Here is a 20,086-nt window from a genome sequence, read left to right as displayed (position 1 = left end):
CCTTCCTTCCTCCCTTCCTTCCTCCCTTCCTTCCTCCCTTCCTTCCTTCCTTCCTTCCTTCCTTCCTTCCTTCCTTCCTTCCTTCCACCTTCCATTTTAGAATCAATTCTTGGTATTAGTTCCAGGCAGAAGAGCAGTAAGGGCTAGGGAATGGGGTGGTAAGTAACTTGCCCAGGGTCACATAGCTAGGAAGGGTCTTAGATCAGATTTGAACCCAGGACCTCCCCTCTTTGGGCCTGGATTTCAATCCACTGAGCCATCTAACTGCTCTAAAAAGGGTTTCTTGTCAAAGATTTAGATGGTTTGTCATTTCCTTCTCCAGCTCATATTTACAGATGAGGACACCGAGGCAAACAGGGTTAAGTAATTTTCTCAGAGTTGCATGGCTAGTATCTGAGGTCAAATTTGAATGCAGGAAGTTGAGTCTTCCTGACTTTAAAGCCAGTCCTCTATCCACTGGGCTACTATGTTCAGTGTGTACACTAGGCTTTTCAGGAGAAAGTTTTCCACAAATTTAGAACATTCTTCTCAGGAGGGTAATTCTTAATTAGTTCAGTATTCTAAATTCTACATGCCTAAGGAAAGCAAAGATCAGCCTTGCCATTTCTACATATCACTTGCTTCATTCAATAAATTAAAACTTAACAAAGATTTCTTAAGCCTCTCCTAAGTTCAGGGCACTATGGATCTTAGGTAGTCTTTGCTCTCAAGGAGCAAATAGTATAGCAGGGAAGATAAAGACAGTTCCATGAAGAACTATCACACAAGTAGATAAATGTAAAGGAAAAGTGCTCACAAAATGGTATGAGAAATCCAAAGAGGCAGCAATCACATCTAGCAGGGGGAATCAGGGAAGGCTTCAAGAAGGAAGGGGTACCCAAGCTGCTAACTTGGGTCAGTACTTCAGTGTTTCTCATTTTCAATAAGGAATTTTGACAGAAAGAGGTCAGGGCTGAATGTCCTAGAGGGAGATGCACCATCAAAGACATAAAGTTGGGATATAGCAAAAATGGATAAAACTAGGTGGAGTGATTGGGAATTAGAAAGGGTAAAGGGAGATCATGCAAAATAAGGCTGAGAAGGTTCCATCATTACTTACTGTCCAATCTCATTTAGTTGTGGTGCAGGACAAAATAAGTATGTGTCTTGTACAACTGTTGGTTTCTCATCTGAAACAAAACCACAGAGGAAAAATCTACAATGAGAAGCCAGTTTAGGACAATACTAGGGAAGACAACACAGTTGAAAAGTCAAGGTGGTGTTTTATTTAGGTGTTTTATTCCATTTCCAGCTTCCTAATGAGCTCATCGTGTAACTAAAGCAACCTTGGCTCCTAAAGCTTTACTTCAATGTTACATATGGATAATTCAAATTCCTATAAGGTTCACAAATAAGATGGAGAAACTGAGTTAGAAAAGGCAATGGGAAAGCAATTAAATAACATCCAGGAGACCTGGATTCTAATCCATTTCTGCCACTAATTTAGTTGTGTAGCCTTGAAAAGGTAATTTGGTCTCCCAAATCTCAGTTTCTTCATCATTCAAATGAGCCTCTGGAATACAATAAGTTCCTTCTAGTTTTAAAATTCTACTCGTCTATGAAAATTTCACTAAATAACTCATATTTTGTTCCCTAACCATTGTTTAAAAAATTACAGAATGTTTGAGTTGGGAGGGATTATAGAAACCATCTAATCCAACTCATATCCAACCAGTTATTTTGTCTACAACATCTCTGACAAAGGGGCATTGTAGCTTCTGCTTGAAGACTTCCAGTGAGAGAAAAATCATGATCTCCTGAAGCAGCCCATTTTACTTTTAGAGATCTCCAAAGTATTAGGAAGTTCCTCTTTTTATCATCTTATTAAAACATTCTAAAATTTTTACTTGTATTTTCATTTCCAAATTCCCTCCCTCTGTCCACCCTCCCTTATCCACTGAGAAGGCAAGAAATAGGATAACCATTATACACATGAAGTTATGCAAAAAACTATTTCTGTATTATCTCTTGTTTCCCCCACCAAAAAAAAGTAAGAAAAATGAAGAGAAAAAAATGACTTAATCTGCACTCTAGGTCTATCAGTTCTTATCTGGAGGTAGACACTGCTAAAGTCTCTCACAGTTGATTATCATTACTGTTGAAATGTTGTTACATTATACAGTGTTTTCTTGGTTCTGCTCACTTCACTTGGTAACATTTCTTTTACATTTTCTCGGGATTTTCTGAAACCATCCCCTTCATCATTTCCTTCACTCTAATATAGTATTCTTTCACATTCATATACCATAACTTGTTCAGTCATTCCCTTGTTCAGCCATCCTCCAACTGATGGACATCCTCTCCTTTTCTAATTCTAGACCACCACAAAAGGGTTGCTTTAAACATTTTCAAACATATGGGTCAGTTTCCTTTTTCTTTAATCTCCTCGGGATACAGACTTAGTAGCAGTATTGTTGGGACAAAGGCTACACACAATTTTATAGCCCTTTTGTCTTAATTCCAAATTTTTCTCCAGAATGGTTGAACCAATTCACCATGCCAACAGTGCAGTAATGTTGTTATTTTCCCACATTCCTCCAGCATTTGCCATTTTTAGATTTTTCCTATCTTTGTCAATCTGGTGGATATGAGATGGCAACTTGGAGTTGTTTTAATTTGTATTTCTCTAATTATTTAGTGATTTAGAATACTTTTATGTGAATATTGACAGCTACCATTTTTTCTTCTGAAAACTGTCTCTTCATATCCCTTTCACCATTTATCAAACGTTTCCTTTGATTTGAAAAAGTTTTATTGATGTCTTTCTTTTGTACATTACCAATGTTTAACTCCACTCCAGGAGAGCTCTTTTATAATAAAATAAACAAAACTAACAAAGCAGGATCTCATCTGAAAATGCATGCAATTTCATTCTAAACCTGTAGCCCAAACCTCTCTATTTTGTTTTTTAAATGAACAGAATCTATTTTCTCTTGCCCACATCACATTAAAAAAATGATAAAGGAAAAATAAATTTCTTGTAATGAATGTGGGGAGTCCAGCAAAGCACGCCTCCCTCATTGTCTATATTTAAAAATATACCTGTCTTATTCTGTACCCTAAATCCATCTCTGTCAAGAGGTGGCCAGTACTTTTCATCAGTCTCCTGGAATCATGGTTGACCAGAGTTTAAAACCTTCAAAATTGTTTGTTTTTTATAGTATTATTGTTATTATATAAATGGTTTTCCTGGTTCTGGCAATTTCATTCTATATATCAGTTTATCAAAGTTCAAAATTCTTCATTTCTATAATATTAATGTTACAGAAGTTCCTCCTTGTAACAAGTATCCAGAGCCAGAGTGATAGATACACTGGAAAGAATGCTGGGTGTAGACTTGGAGGACTTGGGTTTGAATCCTGACTCTAATAAGATTTGGCCCCAAATGAGGGGTTTTGACTGATGGCCTCTGCGGTCCTTTCTTTTCAGAGCACTTTGATATCAAGGTAAACAGTGTTCCTCATCTAGAATTTTGGGGCTAAGTTGAATAAAATGCATCCTTCTGTATACAGTCCTTCAAATACATGGATCCAGCAATCATACTCCCCTCCCTTCTCCCCTAGGCTTCTTTTCCCAGGGTAAACAATCCACTTAAGGCATAATCTTGAGGCCCTTTGCCATCCTGGATACTTTCCTTTGGACATTATCCAGTTTATCAGTGTTTTTGCTATTTTTATTATCTGTGATATTCTAAGAATTAGTACTAAATTCTTTCCTTTAGAACAAAAAAAATCTGTATAATGTTCTTGGGAGTGGATACATTTGGCTTCAATACAAGACATAAACTAATAATAACAGCTAGCATTAGCTATATTATACACATATAATAATATAATCTAGCATTAATATATAATTTTTGAGAGTTGCAAATTTCTTTTAAAATATTATGTCAAGGGGGCAGCTAGGTGGGTCAGTGGCTTGAGAGCCAGGCCCAGAGATGGGAGGTCTTGGGTTCAAATATGATCTCAGACATTTCCTGGCTCTGTGGGGCAAGTCCATTGTCTAGTCTTTATTGCTCTTCTGCCTCGGTAGTGATTTCATATATATATATATATATATATATATGTATATATGTATATATGTATATGTATATACATACACACATATGTATGTGTATATATACTGTTTTTATAATATCAGAATAAATATTTCTTGATTCATTCATTTGATTGTGAGCTCTTCCATTACATTGGGAATTCTTTGAGGAGAAAGACTGACTTTTTGCCTCCTTTTATATCCTTAGCATTTATGGCACTTAATAAATACTTACTGATTGATTTGGATTAAGTAATTTTTATTTGTACACTATGTATATATACAATCTAGGAAGTAGGTACTAGTATTTTTCCTGAGGGCAAGTGACTTGCCTAGGATAACAGACCCTGAGGTCAGATTTGAACTCAGGTCTTCCCGATTCCAGCCTAGTACTCTGTCTACTGTGCCATCTAGCTGCCTAGCAGCAGAATATTTCAGAGAATAAACAGAAAGTACTCTGACAGTGAGCAGAATCATAAAGCCTAGAGTCAGGGTTTATCTCATCGGTGTAGTTTTAAATACTCTGTGCCTCCATTTCCATATCTATAAAACAGAGATAACAACTTTCCTTTACCCAAATTGTGGAGCTGTTTCAAGAACAAAAAAAATTAAAAATAAGCCTCTGCAAAAATATGAAAAAGAAGCCTCTCTCTGCAAAGTGCTTTAGTTCTTTAGAAGAAGGGGGACCCATGCAAACACATGCATAGTTAGTAACACTGGTCCAGTTAATAATCCAAGTGCACTCTTAGTTACACCTGATCTTATCAATGATCATGGGTCCTTAGAAATATCAGCCCTGTATCAGCAAAAAGAAGTCAATGATGGAGCCAGTTTAAGTCTATGGAATTTACTTTCCCAAAGCTAAATGTCAAGACTTTTCTTGATTCCAAGTTCAGTGTCCTATCCAATATGGCACCCTGTCTTAAAGTTTGCACCGAGATCCATATGGGGATCAAACCTAATCTTGGCACTATTCATGGTACGCTTTGGTCAGTTGAGCTGATGTGCAAATGTTCAATAAAGTCACTGAAGGCTGAGTGATGAGAGTTGCTACAGGAGATCTCTACACTGAGGATGGCCCCAAAGATTTCTTTCAATTCTAAGCCTATGAATCAATGGCTGAGTGAGAAAGCTAGTGGGAGATGCCACCTGAAGTGTTTAATGTGAATCACTGAAATATAGGCCACTTCTCTCGATATAACTTCCAGATACAGCAGACCCAGTTGGCATCCCATTTTCCCTCTCCTGATTTCCCTTTCTTCTTCTGGAAGCAATATTTGAAATGTGAACCTCTGTCTCACCAGCATGGGAAGGACTGAGTAAAACAGCAAGTTATGTGTACCTGGGTGGCTTAATGGAAAAACTCCTGGACTTGGAGTCTGGAAAACCTGTGTTCAAATCTTCCCTCGGACAATTAGGAATGCTACATCGGACAAGTTGCTTCATCTCCTCTATAAAATGAAGGGGTCAGGCTTGATGGTCTCTAAGGTCCTTTCCAGTGATTCTATAGCATATACTCTGGTAGTAAAAAGCAAATAGTACTATTTCCAGAGAAACAAGGGCATATTTTAACTGAGAGCTATGAGATCTTAGGGAAGAGATGAAACAAATGGGCAATTCTAGAGAGTTGGAAAGAAGTCTATAAAAATATCTTAGAGACTATTCCGAAGAGGTTGAGGACCAAGTCAACCTCAGGCAACCAGAAATTTCAAGCAGGTATTCAAGGGCAGAAATATGGTCCCTGTTGTGTTTATAAGGGAATGCTTTTCCCAAATACACCCTGACACATATGGAATGCACTTGGGCAGAGGAATAGCGATATAGAAACAAAAAGTCCTGGGGGAGAAGGGTCTGTGACTGGCAGTCTATGCCGCCCTTTCATCCAGGACAAACACACTTTTCTGAGAACTGTTCAAAAGAAATTGGAAGAGCCTCGCCCCCACCACCCCATCCTAGTGTCGACAAACAATTTATATATATTTAAACGAGCCAGAACTGGGAGGGAAGTAATGACTCAGGATGAAGCCTTATTTTCTCTCTGCGGTGTGATCTAGGATGGAGAAAGGGGTCAGAGTCACCATCTTGAAAATTCCATTCAGCACTAGATCAGAAATAAACTCGAAAGCAGAAATCCATCATTCCCTTGCCAATTGGGTAAAACTTCTTTTAGAAGCAGGCCCAGCATGGGGACAGAAAAAGCTCAGTTTCTGTGATTGATGCCATCCTTGGCTTCTCTGTTTGGATTCCAGAGTGGCCAATTCATGCTTTTTTTGCTGTAGTGCCTTGTTTGATGAATTCCTGGGAACTGGCCGGGCGCCAGACCCTTGTTTCACAGCCCATCGACTGGGCAGCCAACTTAGAATAGAGCTTTGGAATTGCTCCTGTCCTGAGTTGAACCTAGATAGGCAGGACAACAGTTGTGGCCTCTGCTCTATGGAAGTCCAAAGTGGTAAGAAAAAAAGCAGGCCTGGAGAAGTGGTTCTCTAGATTTAAAAATCCCTGTAGGGAACCTCTTCTAGAGTGGGTACTAGATCAGTGCAATGAAATGAATACTTCTGCGTCCTGACGGCACTGTGCTGGGTGCTGGAGGCAAAAAGGACACAGTCCTTGCCCTCTGGAAAGTTACAGTCGAGTGGGATCATTAAGGATGTGGAAGAAAAGAAAGGGGTATATTCTAGACCATGTCCCCAGGAGGTTACAAAAAACTCATCAAGGACTTGTGGGAATATTTGGTATTGTCCTATCAAAATTAATCTCTTTCTTTCAAATTTTTTGAAAGGTTAATGTTTTTTAAGGTTTTTAAAGCTTAAATTTTTTACCTTCCAACTTCAAATAAATACTAAATATTGTCTCCAAGGCAGAAAAGCAGCAAGGGCTAGGCAAAGGGGATTAAATGACCTCCCCAAGGCCATGCAACTAGGAAGTGACTGAGGCCAGATATGAATCCAAGACCTCCACTGAGCCACCCAGCTTTCCTTATTTTATTTTTTAATGGATATGCAAGAGAAACTATAGAATTTAGTGACTTTAATAATAAACAGAGGGTTCAATAAAGTTAAGCCAAGGGCTACAGGTTGAGCTCCCTTGTTCTACATTGATTAGTTCTTTAGTTTGTCGAGTATCACGCCTGTATTAGTGTCTGAAGTTAAGAAAGAAATAGCTAAGAACCAATTTGTCCTGGAAGGTGATTTATTTTAATGCTCCAAAGACATTCATTTATAACTAATATTATATTATTAGTTATATATAAAGTTATATATATGTTATAACTATAACTTATAATGTATAAATTTATAATTTTAATCCAAAATTTATAACGAGGACAGTTGAACCCCTAGTCCCACAGAGGGCACTGGGAATGAGTTAAGAAATATATTTTATAATTAGAGGTCATGTGGCATAATGGATAGTGCTGGCCTTGGAGTCAGAAAGTCTTGCTTCTGACATATTACTTCAACTTCCAAGTGCTCCAAGTAGCTTTCAACATTGGAAGTTACTATAAAGTGCTCCACATTGGTGGAAGGAGCAATCCATACAGGGATAAAATTTCCTACAGGGTGGAAGGAGAACCAAGAGTTCCATAAAAGGATGAAATCACGAACCTGTCTCATAATCTAACATGATTAGAGAGTAACAGCTCTAGAACATTCAGAGTTGCTCACTTTTTCTCCCAAGCACTCACAACAACAATTCTCCGAAATGGCAAAATTTTTCCATCTGAAAATGGAGCTAAACAATCTCCTTCTCCTGCTTTTCTTGTGGATACAGTAAAAATGATTGAGCCTATATTCCTAAACTGCTAGACTCATAGACGACTCTTAGAGAAGAAAAGGAATTTAAGAAATCATCTCATCCAAAGGCTGGCAAACCATGGCTGTTGGGTCCATCTCTGCCTGTTTCTCAATGGCCCCAGAGTGAAGAGTGGTTAGCTTGCTAGCAGAAGAGCCCCAAGTGTCCTGACTCACACCCCCTGCTCTTTCTATGGCATTTATAGAGGCACAACTTTGAGGCAGCCAAATATCTACTTACTGATGGTCACGGTGTCGTTGATCTTAAAGCTGCAGAGGACTTGGTCAATATTCCGGGCATGATAAAAGCCATTGCCTCGCACCACCACTTGGAAGGACTCTGCAAAGACAAAAATTCAAGAAGACACATGAAAAATGGTTTGGCTCTGTTTTCCATCTGATCTTGCCTTTCGAGTGGCTCCTCCTCTCAAACCAGCCCGTAGGACTTCTACTTAGCAACTGCTCTTCTTGAGTCACTATCTTCAACTTTGGCCAAATCCTCATCCGGTGTAACTCTGTGGGAATCTTGGATTGAAATGTGGCCTTAGTGCCATTATCAAAAGGCTTTTTAAAAAAGTGTTTATCATTTTGCAAGGGGCTGGGCTAAGCAACATACACGGTTTGGATGCGATATTGTGAATACTGAGCCCACTTGTTCTGCTCTTGCCTGCCATTTTATCAGTAATGATCTCTGGTTTCTGTGGGGCTCACGGAAGCCGTGTCTTATCCCTCTGCCTAACTTTATCTCTCTTATTTTTGTTGGGAAGTATAAGCAAGGATAAGATTCTAATACTTGAAATCCCACATAAATTCTTCAGAACTAAGTGGTAAATGAAGCAGGAAGTGGTTATTTTTTTTTTCATTTGAGAGTTTCTTGGATTAAGAAATTTGAACCTTGAATTCTGAAATTCAGTTTGAGTGGATTTTCTCCTTCTCAGGGAGCTGAATAACAATAAATTCCTTACCGACCAGTTATATTAGTCCTCTTTTTACATTTGTTTAGAGGGAAATGATCTTTCCTATTATATTTATTTTATGCCTAAGGAGATAGAGCCAAGGTTCTTGACAGTATCATTAAAACAAATGTCCTGGATGTCTGAACAATTATGGCAAATCAGAGTAATGGATGACTACTGCAGTTTAAGGAAATAAGAAATGAAGAATTCAGAGAAGGTTTGGATGAACTGATGAAGCAAATTAAGCAAATAACTAAGAAAAATATATACACAATGACTACAATAATGAATAATAACATAAGCAAAAGAATGCTAAAATAAAGCTGAATGCTATATAAGTAACACTATATAAACTTGAACCCAGAAATGAGATAAGAATTGCACTTTTCTACTTTTCTTGGAGAAGTAGGGATCTAGAGGTGCGGGATGTGCATGTACTATCTGATTGAGTTTCTATTTTGGTTGGCTTTACTCAATTATTTGTTATGAGGTATGGCTCATTGGATTGGTAGGGCAGACATAAATGAAAATGAGTGACATAAAAATAAAAGGTATCAGTAAAACTTAGGTGATGGTCATCAGAGAAATATCACTTATGGTAAACTACTTCATTCAATGAGCAGCTAGGTGGTAGACTGGATAGAGTATTGGGCTGGAGTCAGAAAGACTCCCCTTCCTAAGTTTAAATCTGGTTTCAGACACCTAATAGCTGGAAGGTAAGGGTTTAAAAATAAAAAAATAACTAAAATGGGTTTCTGAACTCAAGTCAGATGAGAGTTGAACTTCAGGATAGAGGAAGCAGTATAAGAATAAGACCATGGGTGACATGAACTTAGCCATTCATTCACTACTCCCTCTGGTATAGCTTATCTGAGGGGGAAATAGTTTATAGCTATTGGCAGAAAAAGCTATAGTCCTACCTTGCAGGGAGAGGCTTACAAACCACAGCATCTTGAATAGATGGTGAACAGAAAGCTAGGTGGCAGTAAAGATAGTAAGATAGCTGAAGGCCAGTTAGAGTGAAGATATATCCAGTGGGGGACAGCCAAGAGATTCCCCAAAGGGACACCCAGTGGAGGGCTGTCATGATAACATCACCAGAAAATATGGACTACTCTTCAACATTGCAGGCACAAGTTACCCCTTTATGTCTTAACCCTGGATATATGTGATTATCACATGTACCACATATGTTCATAATATGTGTATGCCTCATGAGTGATCCCCATAAATATTCATTCATTCATTCATTTAATTGAGGATGTGTATATTTAAGGGGAAAATTTATGGAAGTTAGAGGAGAAGTGTCCTGTTGTTATGCGATGCTATTTCATTCAATGCCTTTGCTTTTAACTAACTGCATTCTCTGACTGACTAATACATATAAACATACTGTGAATTTTGGCGAGCTATGGTTTGGAGATGGTTCTTAACTATAATGTCCCCAGAACCCAGGGCAGCTACCTCAGAGGGCTCATGTGCGAGGAAGCTGCTTTGTTTATAAGCCTGTATCCTCTTTCATTTCAGCCTCTTCCTTCACCTGAGAGCATCATGGAGAGCTCATGGCATTTTGTGGGAATTTTACCCACAGCCCAAACAGAGCAATGGACCCCAGGCAGAAAGAAAATATATTTGCTCAGGACAATCTGTTGAGGCAGCTCTATGTATTGATTCCACAGCAACCCAAGAAATTTGCCAACGAGAGTGTCTAAGCTCTGCCTGTATCCCATTTTCTCTTGGCAGAAGGCTCATCTAATTCACAAAAATGATTGATGGCACTTATTGTGCAATTTTCTTCTTCCCTCCCACCTTAAAACCTCTGTGTATCCCTCTATCTTTTATTCCTTCTCTCTAGGTTCAGAAGGGGAAGAAAACTTGATAAGGCTTTGTGCCCATTTGACACTATAGTCATTAACCATGTTCTTTTTTCTCTCCCAATCTCTCCTTTAATTAATTCAATTTTGGACATGCTGAGTTTAAAATATCTACAGTGCATATAGTTTGAGATGTACAATAGGCAGTTGGAGATATGATCATGGAGGAAAGGACTTAGGTTAAGGCTAAGCAAGTTGATCTGACTTGTCATCGCATGGGATACAATATGGAGAAAGAGTATTTGGAATGTGTAAAAGAAAAGGCATGTGATCAGCATATGGGCAATTTAAAAGACATTTTCTATAATTGCAGCTATTCCAACTCTTTTGTCCCTTAAGACCACTTTTAAGATTATACTTAGTGTAGAAAGGACTTTTAGGGGCCATCCAGTCCAACCTTAACCTGATTTTACAGGTGAGGAAACTGAGGTCTACAGAAGTTAAGGGACATATCCAGGGTCACATAGGTAGTAAGTTGCAGAGCTGGGAATCAACCCTCGGTTCTCCAATTCCAAATATAGCACTCTTGTCCTAGTGTCATCCCGGCTCGTACAAATATTCTCTTGCTAAAAATGACTTACATGGAATATATTTCTTGCTTTCGTGCCAGTTTAATTTTCTATTTTCTATATACAGTAATGTAATTAACTCAGGGATCTATCTAGGTTTTAAAAAACACAAAACACTTTCTATCTTCATTATCTCTTCTAAGGCAGAAGAGTGACAAAGTTTAGGCAATTGGGGGGCAAAGTGACTTGCTCAAGGTCATACAGCTAGAAGTGTCTGAGGCCAGATTTGAACCCATTTCTAAGCCTGATGCTCTAGCCACTGTACTATCCAGCTGCCCCAATAACAGACTTTTAAATAATAATACTAGGATGTTTAGAGAAATGAATGACAACTTTTGTGAGTCAGTGAAAATCACAGCGTGGGACCGGTCAAGTTAAGTTACTGGTGAAGGAGCCTCTGTCAAGAGACAGACCCAAACTGTTCCCTTATCATTATAAATAGAGAACCTCAGTATTGTGCTGATTAATTCCATTGTTAAGATTGGACAATTAGGATATTGTGTATGTAGTCTTGCGAGCCCAGATTGGAGAACACTGCATGTTATTGGCAGGAATATAGTCTCTCTAGACATTTTACAGTGGAAATAGCGCTGGGCTAATGTGCTTGTGCTATTGAGCAATCTTTTATTCATCTCTAGTGGATTCCTGTACCAAAAAAATCCATCTGTCACCGCTACTCAGTTGGCTTTGTAGCTGACTTTCCCCCCCATTCAAAGCTTTTCTTATAGGGAAGGTGTGACCGCTAGGAGAGACGAGGCAAACAATTTCTGTCCAAATTTACGAGGCTGCCAAGCTCCCCGCATTACTCAGAAGGCTCCAGATAACCGACGATGACATGATTGTTTTGGAAATAATCTAGGGACCAGCCCCAGCTTGCCACTCCACTCTGCATCGAGAAGGGACCTGGCTTCGATTTTAGGATTCCAAGCTGGAAGCTACTGTGGATTACTGGTGAGAAGAATCATCTCTTCCTCAGGCTGAAGTCATTTGAGATTCAAATGGATTTTTTTGCTGATAGGAGAAACGTCTACCTTGAATCTTGTGCTGTAACAGGATGCTTTTAAGACCTGTTTTAAACTTGTCAGGGCAGATTACAGGGTGAAAGTATAAAATTCCACTAGAGACACCTGGAAGGGGCTGAACAGAGACCAGGTGTGAAGGAGAGACTCCCCTGAGCACAAAGGAAAAGGGAGGAGAACTATAGGAAGAATGAAGGTCTTAAGAGCTGGCCAGTATGGATGTCATTTCATCTTCAAAGCCTGGTGAAACTATAGACTGGTCACAGATTACACGTATATTTTTGTCACTGTATCCCTAGCAACACAGTGGGCTTAGGCTGGCTGTGGGATAAGGCTGAATCATCTACGTTTATATTTTATTTGGGTTAATATGGGGGTAGTATGGTGCAGTGGACAGAGCAATGGCCTTGGAATTAAGAAGACCTGGGTTTAAATCTTGCCTTAGACATGAGCTGTGTGACCCTGGGCAAGTCACTTAACACTGTTAGCCTCAGTTGCCTCCTCTGTAAAATGAACTAGAGAAGGAAATGGCAAACCACTCCAGTATCTCTGCCAAGAAAATCCTAAACGGGGTTGTGAAGAGTCAGACCTTACTAAAATAACTGAAAGACAACATATATCACCTAGTTTATCCCTTGACTTCCTCCCCTAGACTCTATTTCCCACTCATCTGTACTTCGGCATGCAGCCCTAAACTGAGTAACTTACTCTCCTTTTGTGCATTGTCTTTTCCACTTTGATTGTGAGTTCTGTAAAGAAAAGAATGTCTTGGGGGCAGCTGGGTAGCTCAGTGGATTGAGAGCCAGACCTAGAGACAGGAGGTCCTAGGTTCAAATCTGGCCTCAGACACTTCCCAACTGTGTGACCCTGGGAAAGTCACTTGACCCCCATTGCCTACCCTTACCATTCTTCTGCCTTGGAGCCATTACGCAGTATTGACCCCAAGACGGAAGGTAAGGGTTTAAAAAAATGTCTTTTTGCTCTTTTTTTGCATTGCCAGCATTTAGCACAGTGTTTGGCACACAGTAGGTGCTTAATAAATGTTTATTGACTTACTCACTCTATTAGGCATGGAACCTAGCAGTTACAGCTAGGCATGACTCAAAGTCAAAGGTAGGCTCTGAATACAAACAAAAAGCATTAAAAAAATCCTCCTTAAGGACTTTTTTCTCTCTATGAAAATAATAAAAGACATTGTTATTGCCAAATAAATACCTATCGAGCATCTTTTATATCTAGGACATTATGTTGGTGCCCACAGTAATGAGGATAAATCTACCTCCTTCTGGACTTCACTTTTCCAACAATGCCACCGCTGTTCAGCCAGGCTCCAATAATCAAAATCTTGCTGCTACTTCTGTGTCTTTTCCCTCATTAGCTGTTACAATCAGTTCCCTCCACAATAATAATAGTTAACATTTAAATATCGCTTTAAAATTTTCAAAACAATACAAACACACACACACATATAAATGTTATCTTGATCCTATCAGCCCTTTCATCCCCATTTTACAGATGAGGAAACTAAAGATCAGACACATTTAGTGACTGACTCAAGATGATACAGCCAGAACATGACTGGTATGGAATTATTTAAATGATAAACATGCCTGTGTTTGGTCCCAGGGCTCTATGAGTGAGGAATAAAATGGACTGCTGCTGAGTTCTTGATATCTTTTCTTGCATATTGTATAATCCTCAGGGGTACAGATAAAAGGACCTTTGGGGGAGATACACGCTATAGAAATACAGTAACTTTAGGATGCCCAGGCATTGGGTACAGAGAAATACTAGAATTTTTCAAGGGTGGGGGAATCCATTAATACTAAGGAGAAAAAGAAGAAATCGGGGAAGCCAAAGCTAAGGGCTTCATATGACAATAGGAATCAGACCCACCCAGGTAAATAATCCCATTCTCTTTTTTCTTTTACTTAAACTTTTCCCTTTCTTTACTATATTGCTTTATTCTTCTCCAATCTCCCATTGGGCAAGCAGATTCCATTCAGCTGTTGTTTCTATTAAGCCAATTGACAATAATGGTGTGGATGACTCTAAAAGGCTTATTTATCCCTTGCAGGTGGTAGAGCCTGAATGAGTTTACAATTGGTTGAAAGTGTGTGGCTAAAGTTTTGGAGCAGGTGCTGTTGTTCATTTGTTTTAGTCTTGTCAGATTCTGTGACCCCATTTAGGGTATTCTTAGCAAAGATATCAGAGAGGTTTGCCATTTCCTTATCCAGTTCATTTTACAGATGAGGAAACTGAGGAAAACAGGGTTAAGTGACTTGCCCAGGGTCACACAAGCTAGTAAGTGTCAGAGACCACATCTGAACTCAGGTCTATCTGACTCCTTGCCTGGGACTATATTTACTGCACCACTTAGCTGCCCAGTATGTACCCTTGATCCTTTGCTATTCAACATTTTAATCAATGACCCACACAAAGTCATGCTTCTCATATTTGCAGGAGACACAAAACTGATAGCAAAGGCTAATGTTTTGGTTGACTGTCAAGATCTAAAAACTCTTTATAGGTATGAGAGGAATAAAGATAAAATCCCACAACCAATATTAAAAAAAGTCAACTGCACAAGTTTAGAATGAGAGAAACATGGTTTTATATAAGTTTATTTGAAAAGGCTCTCAGGTTCTTGGTAGACTTCAAGATCTGAAGTCAACAGTAAGCCAATATAAATTTTCAATAAGCCAAAATAAATGCAATTTTAGGATGTACTAAGAGAAGCAATTTTTCCCCCCAGAACATAGGAAGTGATAAATAGTACAGTTGTTCTCTGTCTGGGTCAGATCTTTCCTGGAGTATTTTCTTAAGACCTTAGTGGCAAATTTTATGGTAGGAAGGACCCTGATAGAGTACATCTAAAAGAATGGAAGCAGGATGGCAAAAAGAAAAGATATCATTCTACATAAAGATATGATTGACCATTTCATAAATGATATGGGGATATCTAGGCTGAAGAAGAGAAGGATTTGGCAGAACACAACACCTAATTTCGAGTATTTGATTTGCAATGTGGAATGGGGATTAGATTTAATTTACTTTCCCCAACAATCTAGATTTAGGAGCAATGGGGTGGAAGCTATAGTAATAATAATGATGTGGTAAATAAGAAATAATAGCGAGCATTTATATAGTGCCTTTTATATGCAAAGTACTGTAGTAAGTACTTTACAAATATTATCTCATTTGTTCCCCACAACAACTGTAAGAGGCAGATGTTATTATTATCGCTGTCTTATTTAAGGAAATTGAAACAAATAATGTCTTGCCAAGGTCACACAGCCAGTGAATATCTGTCTGAGGCTTGACTTGAATTCAGGTCTTCCCGACTCTAGGTCCAACACCCTATCTACTAGACTTCCTACCCACAAAGAGGTAAATGTGAGCCCCACATTAAGAAAAAGAAATTTCCGATATTTATTACTTATTAGAGTTGAATGAAATTATTAGTTGTCTAAAAGCACAATCATCTGCAGGAGTTACGGTTATCTATTGACTTCTCTCAGGTTCCCTGCTCACTTATTTCACTGGAAATCTTCAAGCAGAGGTTGGATTATCACTTGACTGGGATACTGTCAAGGGGATTCTGGTTCAGGTATTGGCTGGACTAGAATATCTCTATCTTTGAGCAGCAAGATTCTGCTTCCCTTCACATAATAGGTACTCAAGCATTATTTGTTGAGTAAAGGGATGAAATCGAATAACAGGCCTGCAATTGGATTTCATTTTGTTCATACTCTTCTTTTAGGACAAAAAGGCAAGCCACAAATCAGAGACTGAGTCATAAAATAAACTTAGAGGGGATGTTCTGAGGTTGATATAAATTCAGCCCAAACTCCTCCACCTGTAATTATCTCCAGGACTGGACAATAATCATCCATGTTCACAATAATGACCCTGAGAAGATCTGTAACAGCTCTGTGATCAAAGAAAGGAATATTCATTAAACCCAGAACCTGTACCAGTTTTGGATTCTAGTCTGAGATCTACCACTAAGAAACTGGGTGGATCTGAAGAGTCATTTCACCTATGGATTTATTTTCCCAAACTACAAAAAGAAGAGGGAATAAGCGAGATGATGTCATGTCGTTACCAGTCCTAAACTCATACCAATCTAGGAATTCTACTGCTTTTTCAACGGATTTGCAACAAGAGGTGAAATAAAAACATTTCTCCACCATTCCCAATTAACAGTAAATTTCTCATCATTCTGATTAATCAAGATTTTACTGAAATAAAATGTAAGTAGTGTGGGAAAACTCTATCAATACACAAACAACAGAATGGTGAATTATTGGGTCTATGTATATTTTCTCTCACATTCTGCTTATCCCCTCTTCTTTATAAACAAATCATTCTCTCTCTCTCTCTCTCTCTCTCTCTCTCTCTCTCTCTTTCTCTCTCTCTCTCTCTCTCTCTCTCTCTCTCTCTCTCTCTCTCTCTCTCTCTCTCTCTCTCTCCTCTCTCTCTCTAGCTCCCTCCCCACCAAATCATCAGATGCTCTTGCCCATTAATTTATTCTAGATGATGGATGCTTGAAATGGCTAATTCTATCTAATTTGAGGTCCTGGCTCTGGCCTCATTCTTTTCTTCCTGCGTTACTGTCAGACTGTACGTTGCAGCTTTTGACAAGCCAGCAAAGGGAAAAAGGTCAGCGCTGAAATTGCTGGGCAGCGCTGGCAGCGAGATGGTGGGTAGGAGCTGGTGCCGGGAAGTTAGACTGTCAGCTCCGCTTGTGTGACTCTGATGAGAAGCTGACAGCTTGCATCCTCACCTGGGATTTGATACGGCTGCTTGGATGCCACATCCCAGCAAAACCTTTCAATTACATCTGTGTCCCACGAGCATAATCAAAACAATGATGCTGTCAAATCGGGAGTGGGGCCCCTCTGCCTCACCCTGATAGCCTGTTTCCAGGCAGTATGTCTTGGTCACTTTAAATCACCAGGAGCAGATGAAGCCTCAAACGCTTTCTTCCCTCCCACCATCAAGCACTACAGATTTCTAGGGTCAGAAAACATTAGGTGTCAGAGAGCTGTCCTCGACCGTCAGCCCACTGGCTCAGTCGGCCGAAGCTTTTGTAAATGACTTCCTGTAAAAACCCCAAACCCAAGGCTGAGGCTAAATAGATTGTAACAGAAATGACATTCATGACAATTGGGAAGAATTTGCCCAGTGACTTTAATCACAGTGGCAGGAAGACTCTTGATAATAACAGCGGGAAGGTTAGTGATCAGTGTTAATAAAATAATGACAAGAAGGAGATCAAGCCCATATAAAAACAAACAAACAAGGAAAACAGTAGAGGGGGTGATAAAGACAATAAAGAGAAAAAAATGATACTTAGTACAGAGTGGGACATAATTAAATATTTAGTCTGACTGGTAAAAGTCTATGCTTTTAAACTTCAGTTTGTAACTCTTACCTTTTATCTTAGAATCAATATTGTGTAGAAGAATGGGAAGGGTTAAGTAATGAGAGTTAAATGACTTGCCCAGGATCACACTGCTAGGAAGTGTCTGGATCTAGATTTGAACCCAGAACTTCCTATCTCCAAGTCTGGTGGTACACCAATTTCTACTTGTCTCTTCCACCCCATAACCCTACATATATTTTGTTTCTATCTCTATTTGTATACGATGTGTCCCCTGATGGAATGTAAGCTCCTTGAGAACAGACTGTATCCCTTCTGTCTTTGTATACTTAGTGCTTAGCAAATTGTCCAAGAGATAATTATTGCCTTACAGATTTGCCTTCAGGCTGAGAAAGTGATTTTTAGCAATGGAGTCATAACAGCCACTTTGAAGATTCCATGCAAGTCAGTGTCATGGGATTTTGCCTGAGCCAATAAAGCTAGCATTTATCTAGCACTTTAAAGTTTGTAAACATCTTACATAGGTTATCTCATTGGATCCTCACAATAACCCCCTGAGGTTGGGGCTACTATTATCCCTATTATACTGTTATTTTATCCAACTTTTCATGACCCCATTTGAAGTGTTCTTGACAAAGATCCTGAAGTGGTTTATCATTTCCTTCTTCAGCTCATTTTACAGATGAGGAAACTGAGGCAGAGGTAAGTGACTTGCTCAGGGTCACACACAGCTAGTAAGGGTCTGAGGCAGGATTCGAAATTAGGTCTTCCTGTCTTCAAATCTTACCCTCTAACTATATCAGGAAAAAAAACTGCCACAAGAGTTTCTGCTTTCTAACTAGCTTGGGCATGTTAATAATTTAGGCTCTCTGGCTAATAGTGCCTAGCACATAATAGGTACTTAATAAATAATTAATATCAATAGAGGTAGTATGGCATAACAGATAGAGAGCTGGGCTGGGAGTCAAATCCTACTCCTGACTCTTATTAGCTATATGTGACCTTGGCAAGTTGCTTAACTTTTATGTGTCCCAGGAAACTCCAAGGATATAATTATGAAGTAAGAGACAAATATTACAGTCTCTCACATCTCTGAGATCTTATTGATTTCACAAAAGTTATAACATTTATTGTTATATTTTTGTCTTCCCAATTAGACTATAATGCCCTCCAGGGCAGGGATCCTATCTTATTCATTTTATAACTCTTTTAGCACCTAGCATAACCCTGCACACAGTTGGGATTTAATAAATGCTGGATGAATAAATGAAAGAAGGAATCAACAAAAATACATATTATGAGATTGTTAGGTCTGAAGAATATTCTTCCTCCCATCTTATTGGAAAGCCTTTCACAATCTCTCTTGACTCTGGTGCTTTCCCTTTCATAATTATTTGCCTTTTATAGTTTACATGGTTTGCTTTGAATCTAGTTGTTTGCAAGTTGTCTCCTCTATTAGATTGGGAGTTCCTTAAGGGAAAGGATTGTCTTTTGCCTCTTTTTTGCATTCTCAGAGCTTAAGACAGTGCCTGGCACATGGGAGGCACTTACTGTATATTTAATGATAAACTGACTAATCAATGTCTTGGCCAAGCTAGCAAATTGTAGGTAAATAAAGGATTCTATATCTATTCTCTCTAATGAGGTGAACTATTAGGAGCTATTCTCTGTTTGGGAAGCCAAACCAGATAAAATGGGCCTAAAATTTGAACAGAAGAAATTTTGAGATTACTTAAGGAAGAGTATCTTCAGAATCTAGGGTTGGGGAGGGCATTATATAGGAAATAGTAGGTAAAGGTAAACGGTGCACATAGTAGGTACTTAATAAAGTTTTGATGAATTAAACTGAATCGAGCAAATGTTGAATAGCTGCTTCTTAGAGTTTCTTCCTCAATTTCTACTTATTTAATCCTTTCACTTTTTCTTCTAAACTGTTACCTTCCATCATGGGATCAATACTGTGTATTAATAGTTCCAAGGCAGAAGAACAGGAAGGGCTAGGCAATGGAAATTAAATGGCTTGCGGGGTCACACATCTAAGAAGAATCTGAGGCTACCTAGGACCTCCCATCTCTAGGCCTGGCTCTCAATCCCCTGAGCCAACCAGCTGCCCTTAGATGTGCAGTGTACCCTATCAGCATTTCTTTTTTAAAATTTCTTTTAAAATTTTTAATTTTTTATTCTAATCAATTCTTAAAGTTGGGAGCATCTAACTCTCTGGGAACCCAATGAAACGTCAAAATGTCTTACAAATATTTTGTTCACTTCTTTTTATTTTGGAGGGGAAGGATAGGTACTCCATCTGTGATTTCATTATCAGAGGGAACTCCAAGGCAAGGCCATTCCCTTTACCAATGCAGGTTGTCAACTTATCGTATTAGAGACTTGCCTAGAACACTAAGAGGTTTTTAACTTGC

At 38.9% G+C, this 20,086-nt stretch overlaps 1 protein-coding gene across 1 annotated transcript in view; it reads right to left on the bottom strand.

Moving 5' to 3' along the window:
* The window catches only part of ANTXRL (ANTXR like), a 96,566-nt gene that overhangs the window by 42,953 nt on the left and 33,527 nt on the right, over positions 1–20,086 (bottom strand). The window contains exons 10-11 of the mRNA XM_044660227.1: positions 8,104–8,202; positions 1,100–1,169 (exon numbers count right to left, since the gene is read on the bottom strand). Of these exons, the coding sequence (XP_044516162.1) occupies positions 1,100–1,169; positions 8,104–8,202 (169 nt within the window). The remainder of the gene's footprint in view (positions 1–1,099; positions 1,170–8,103; positions 8,203–20,086) is intronic.

The sequence above is a fragment of the Gracilinanus agilis genome, chromosome 2 (genome assembly GCF_016433145.1).
Source record: "Gracilinanus agilis isolate LMUSP501 chromosome 2, AgileGrace, whole genome shotgun sequence".
In the NCBI taxonomy this organism is placed as follows: domain Eukaryota; kingdom Metazoa; phylum Chordata; class Mammalia; order Didelphimorphia; family Didelphidae; genus Gracilinanus; species Gracilinanus agilis.
The sequence above is the reverse complement of the archived record's forward strand: the minus strand, read 5'-3'. Positions and strand labels throughout refer to the sequence as shown.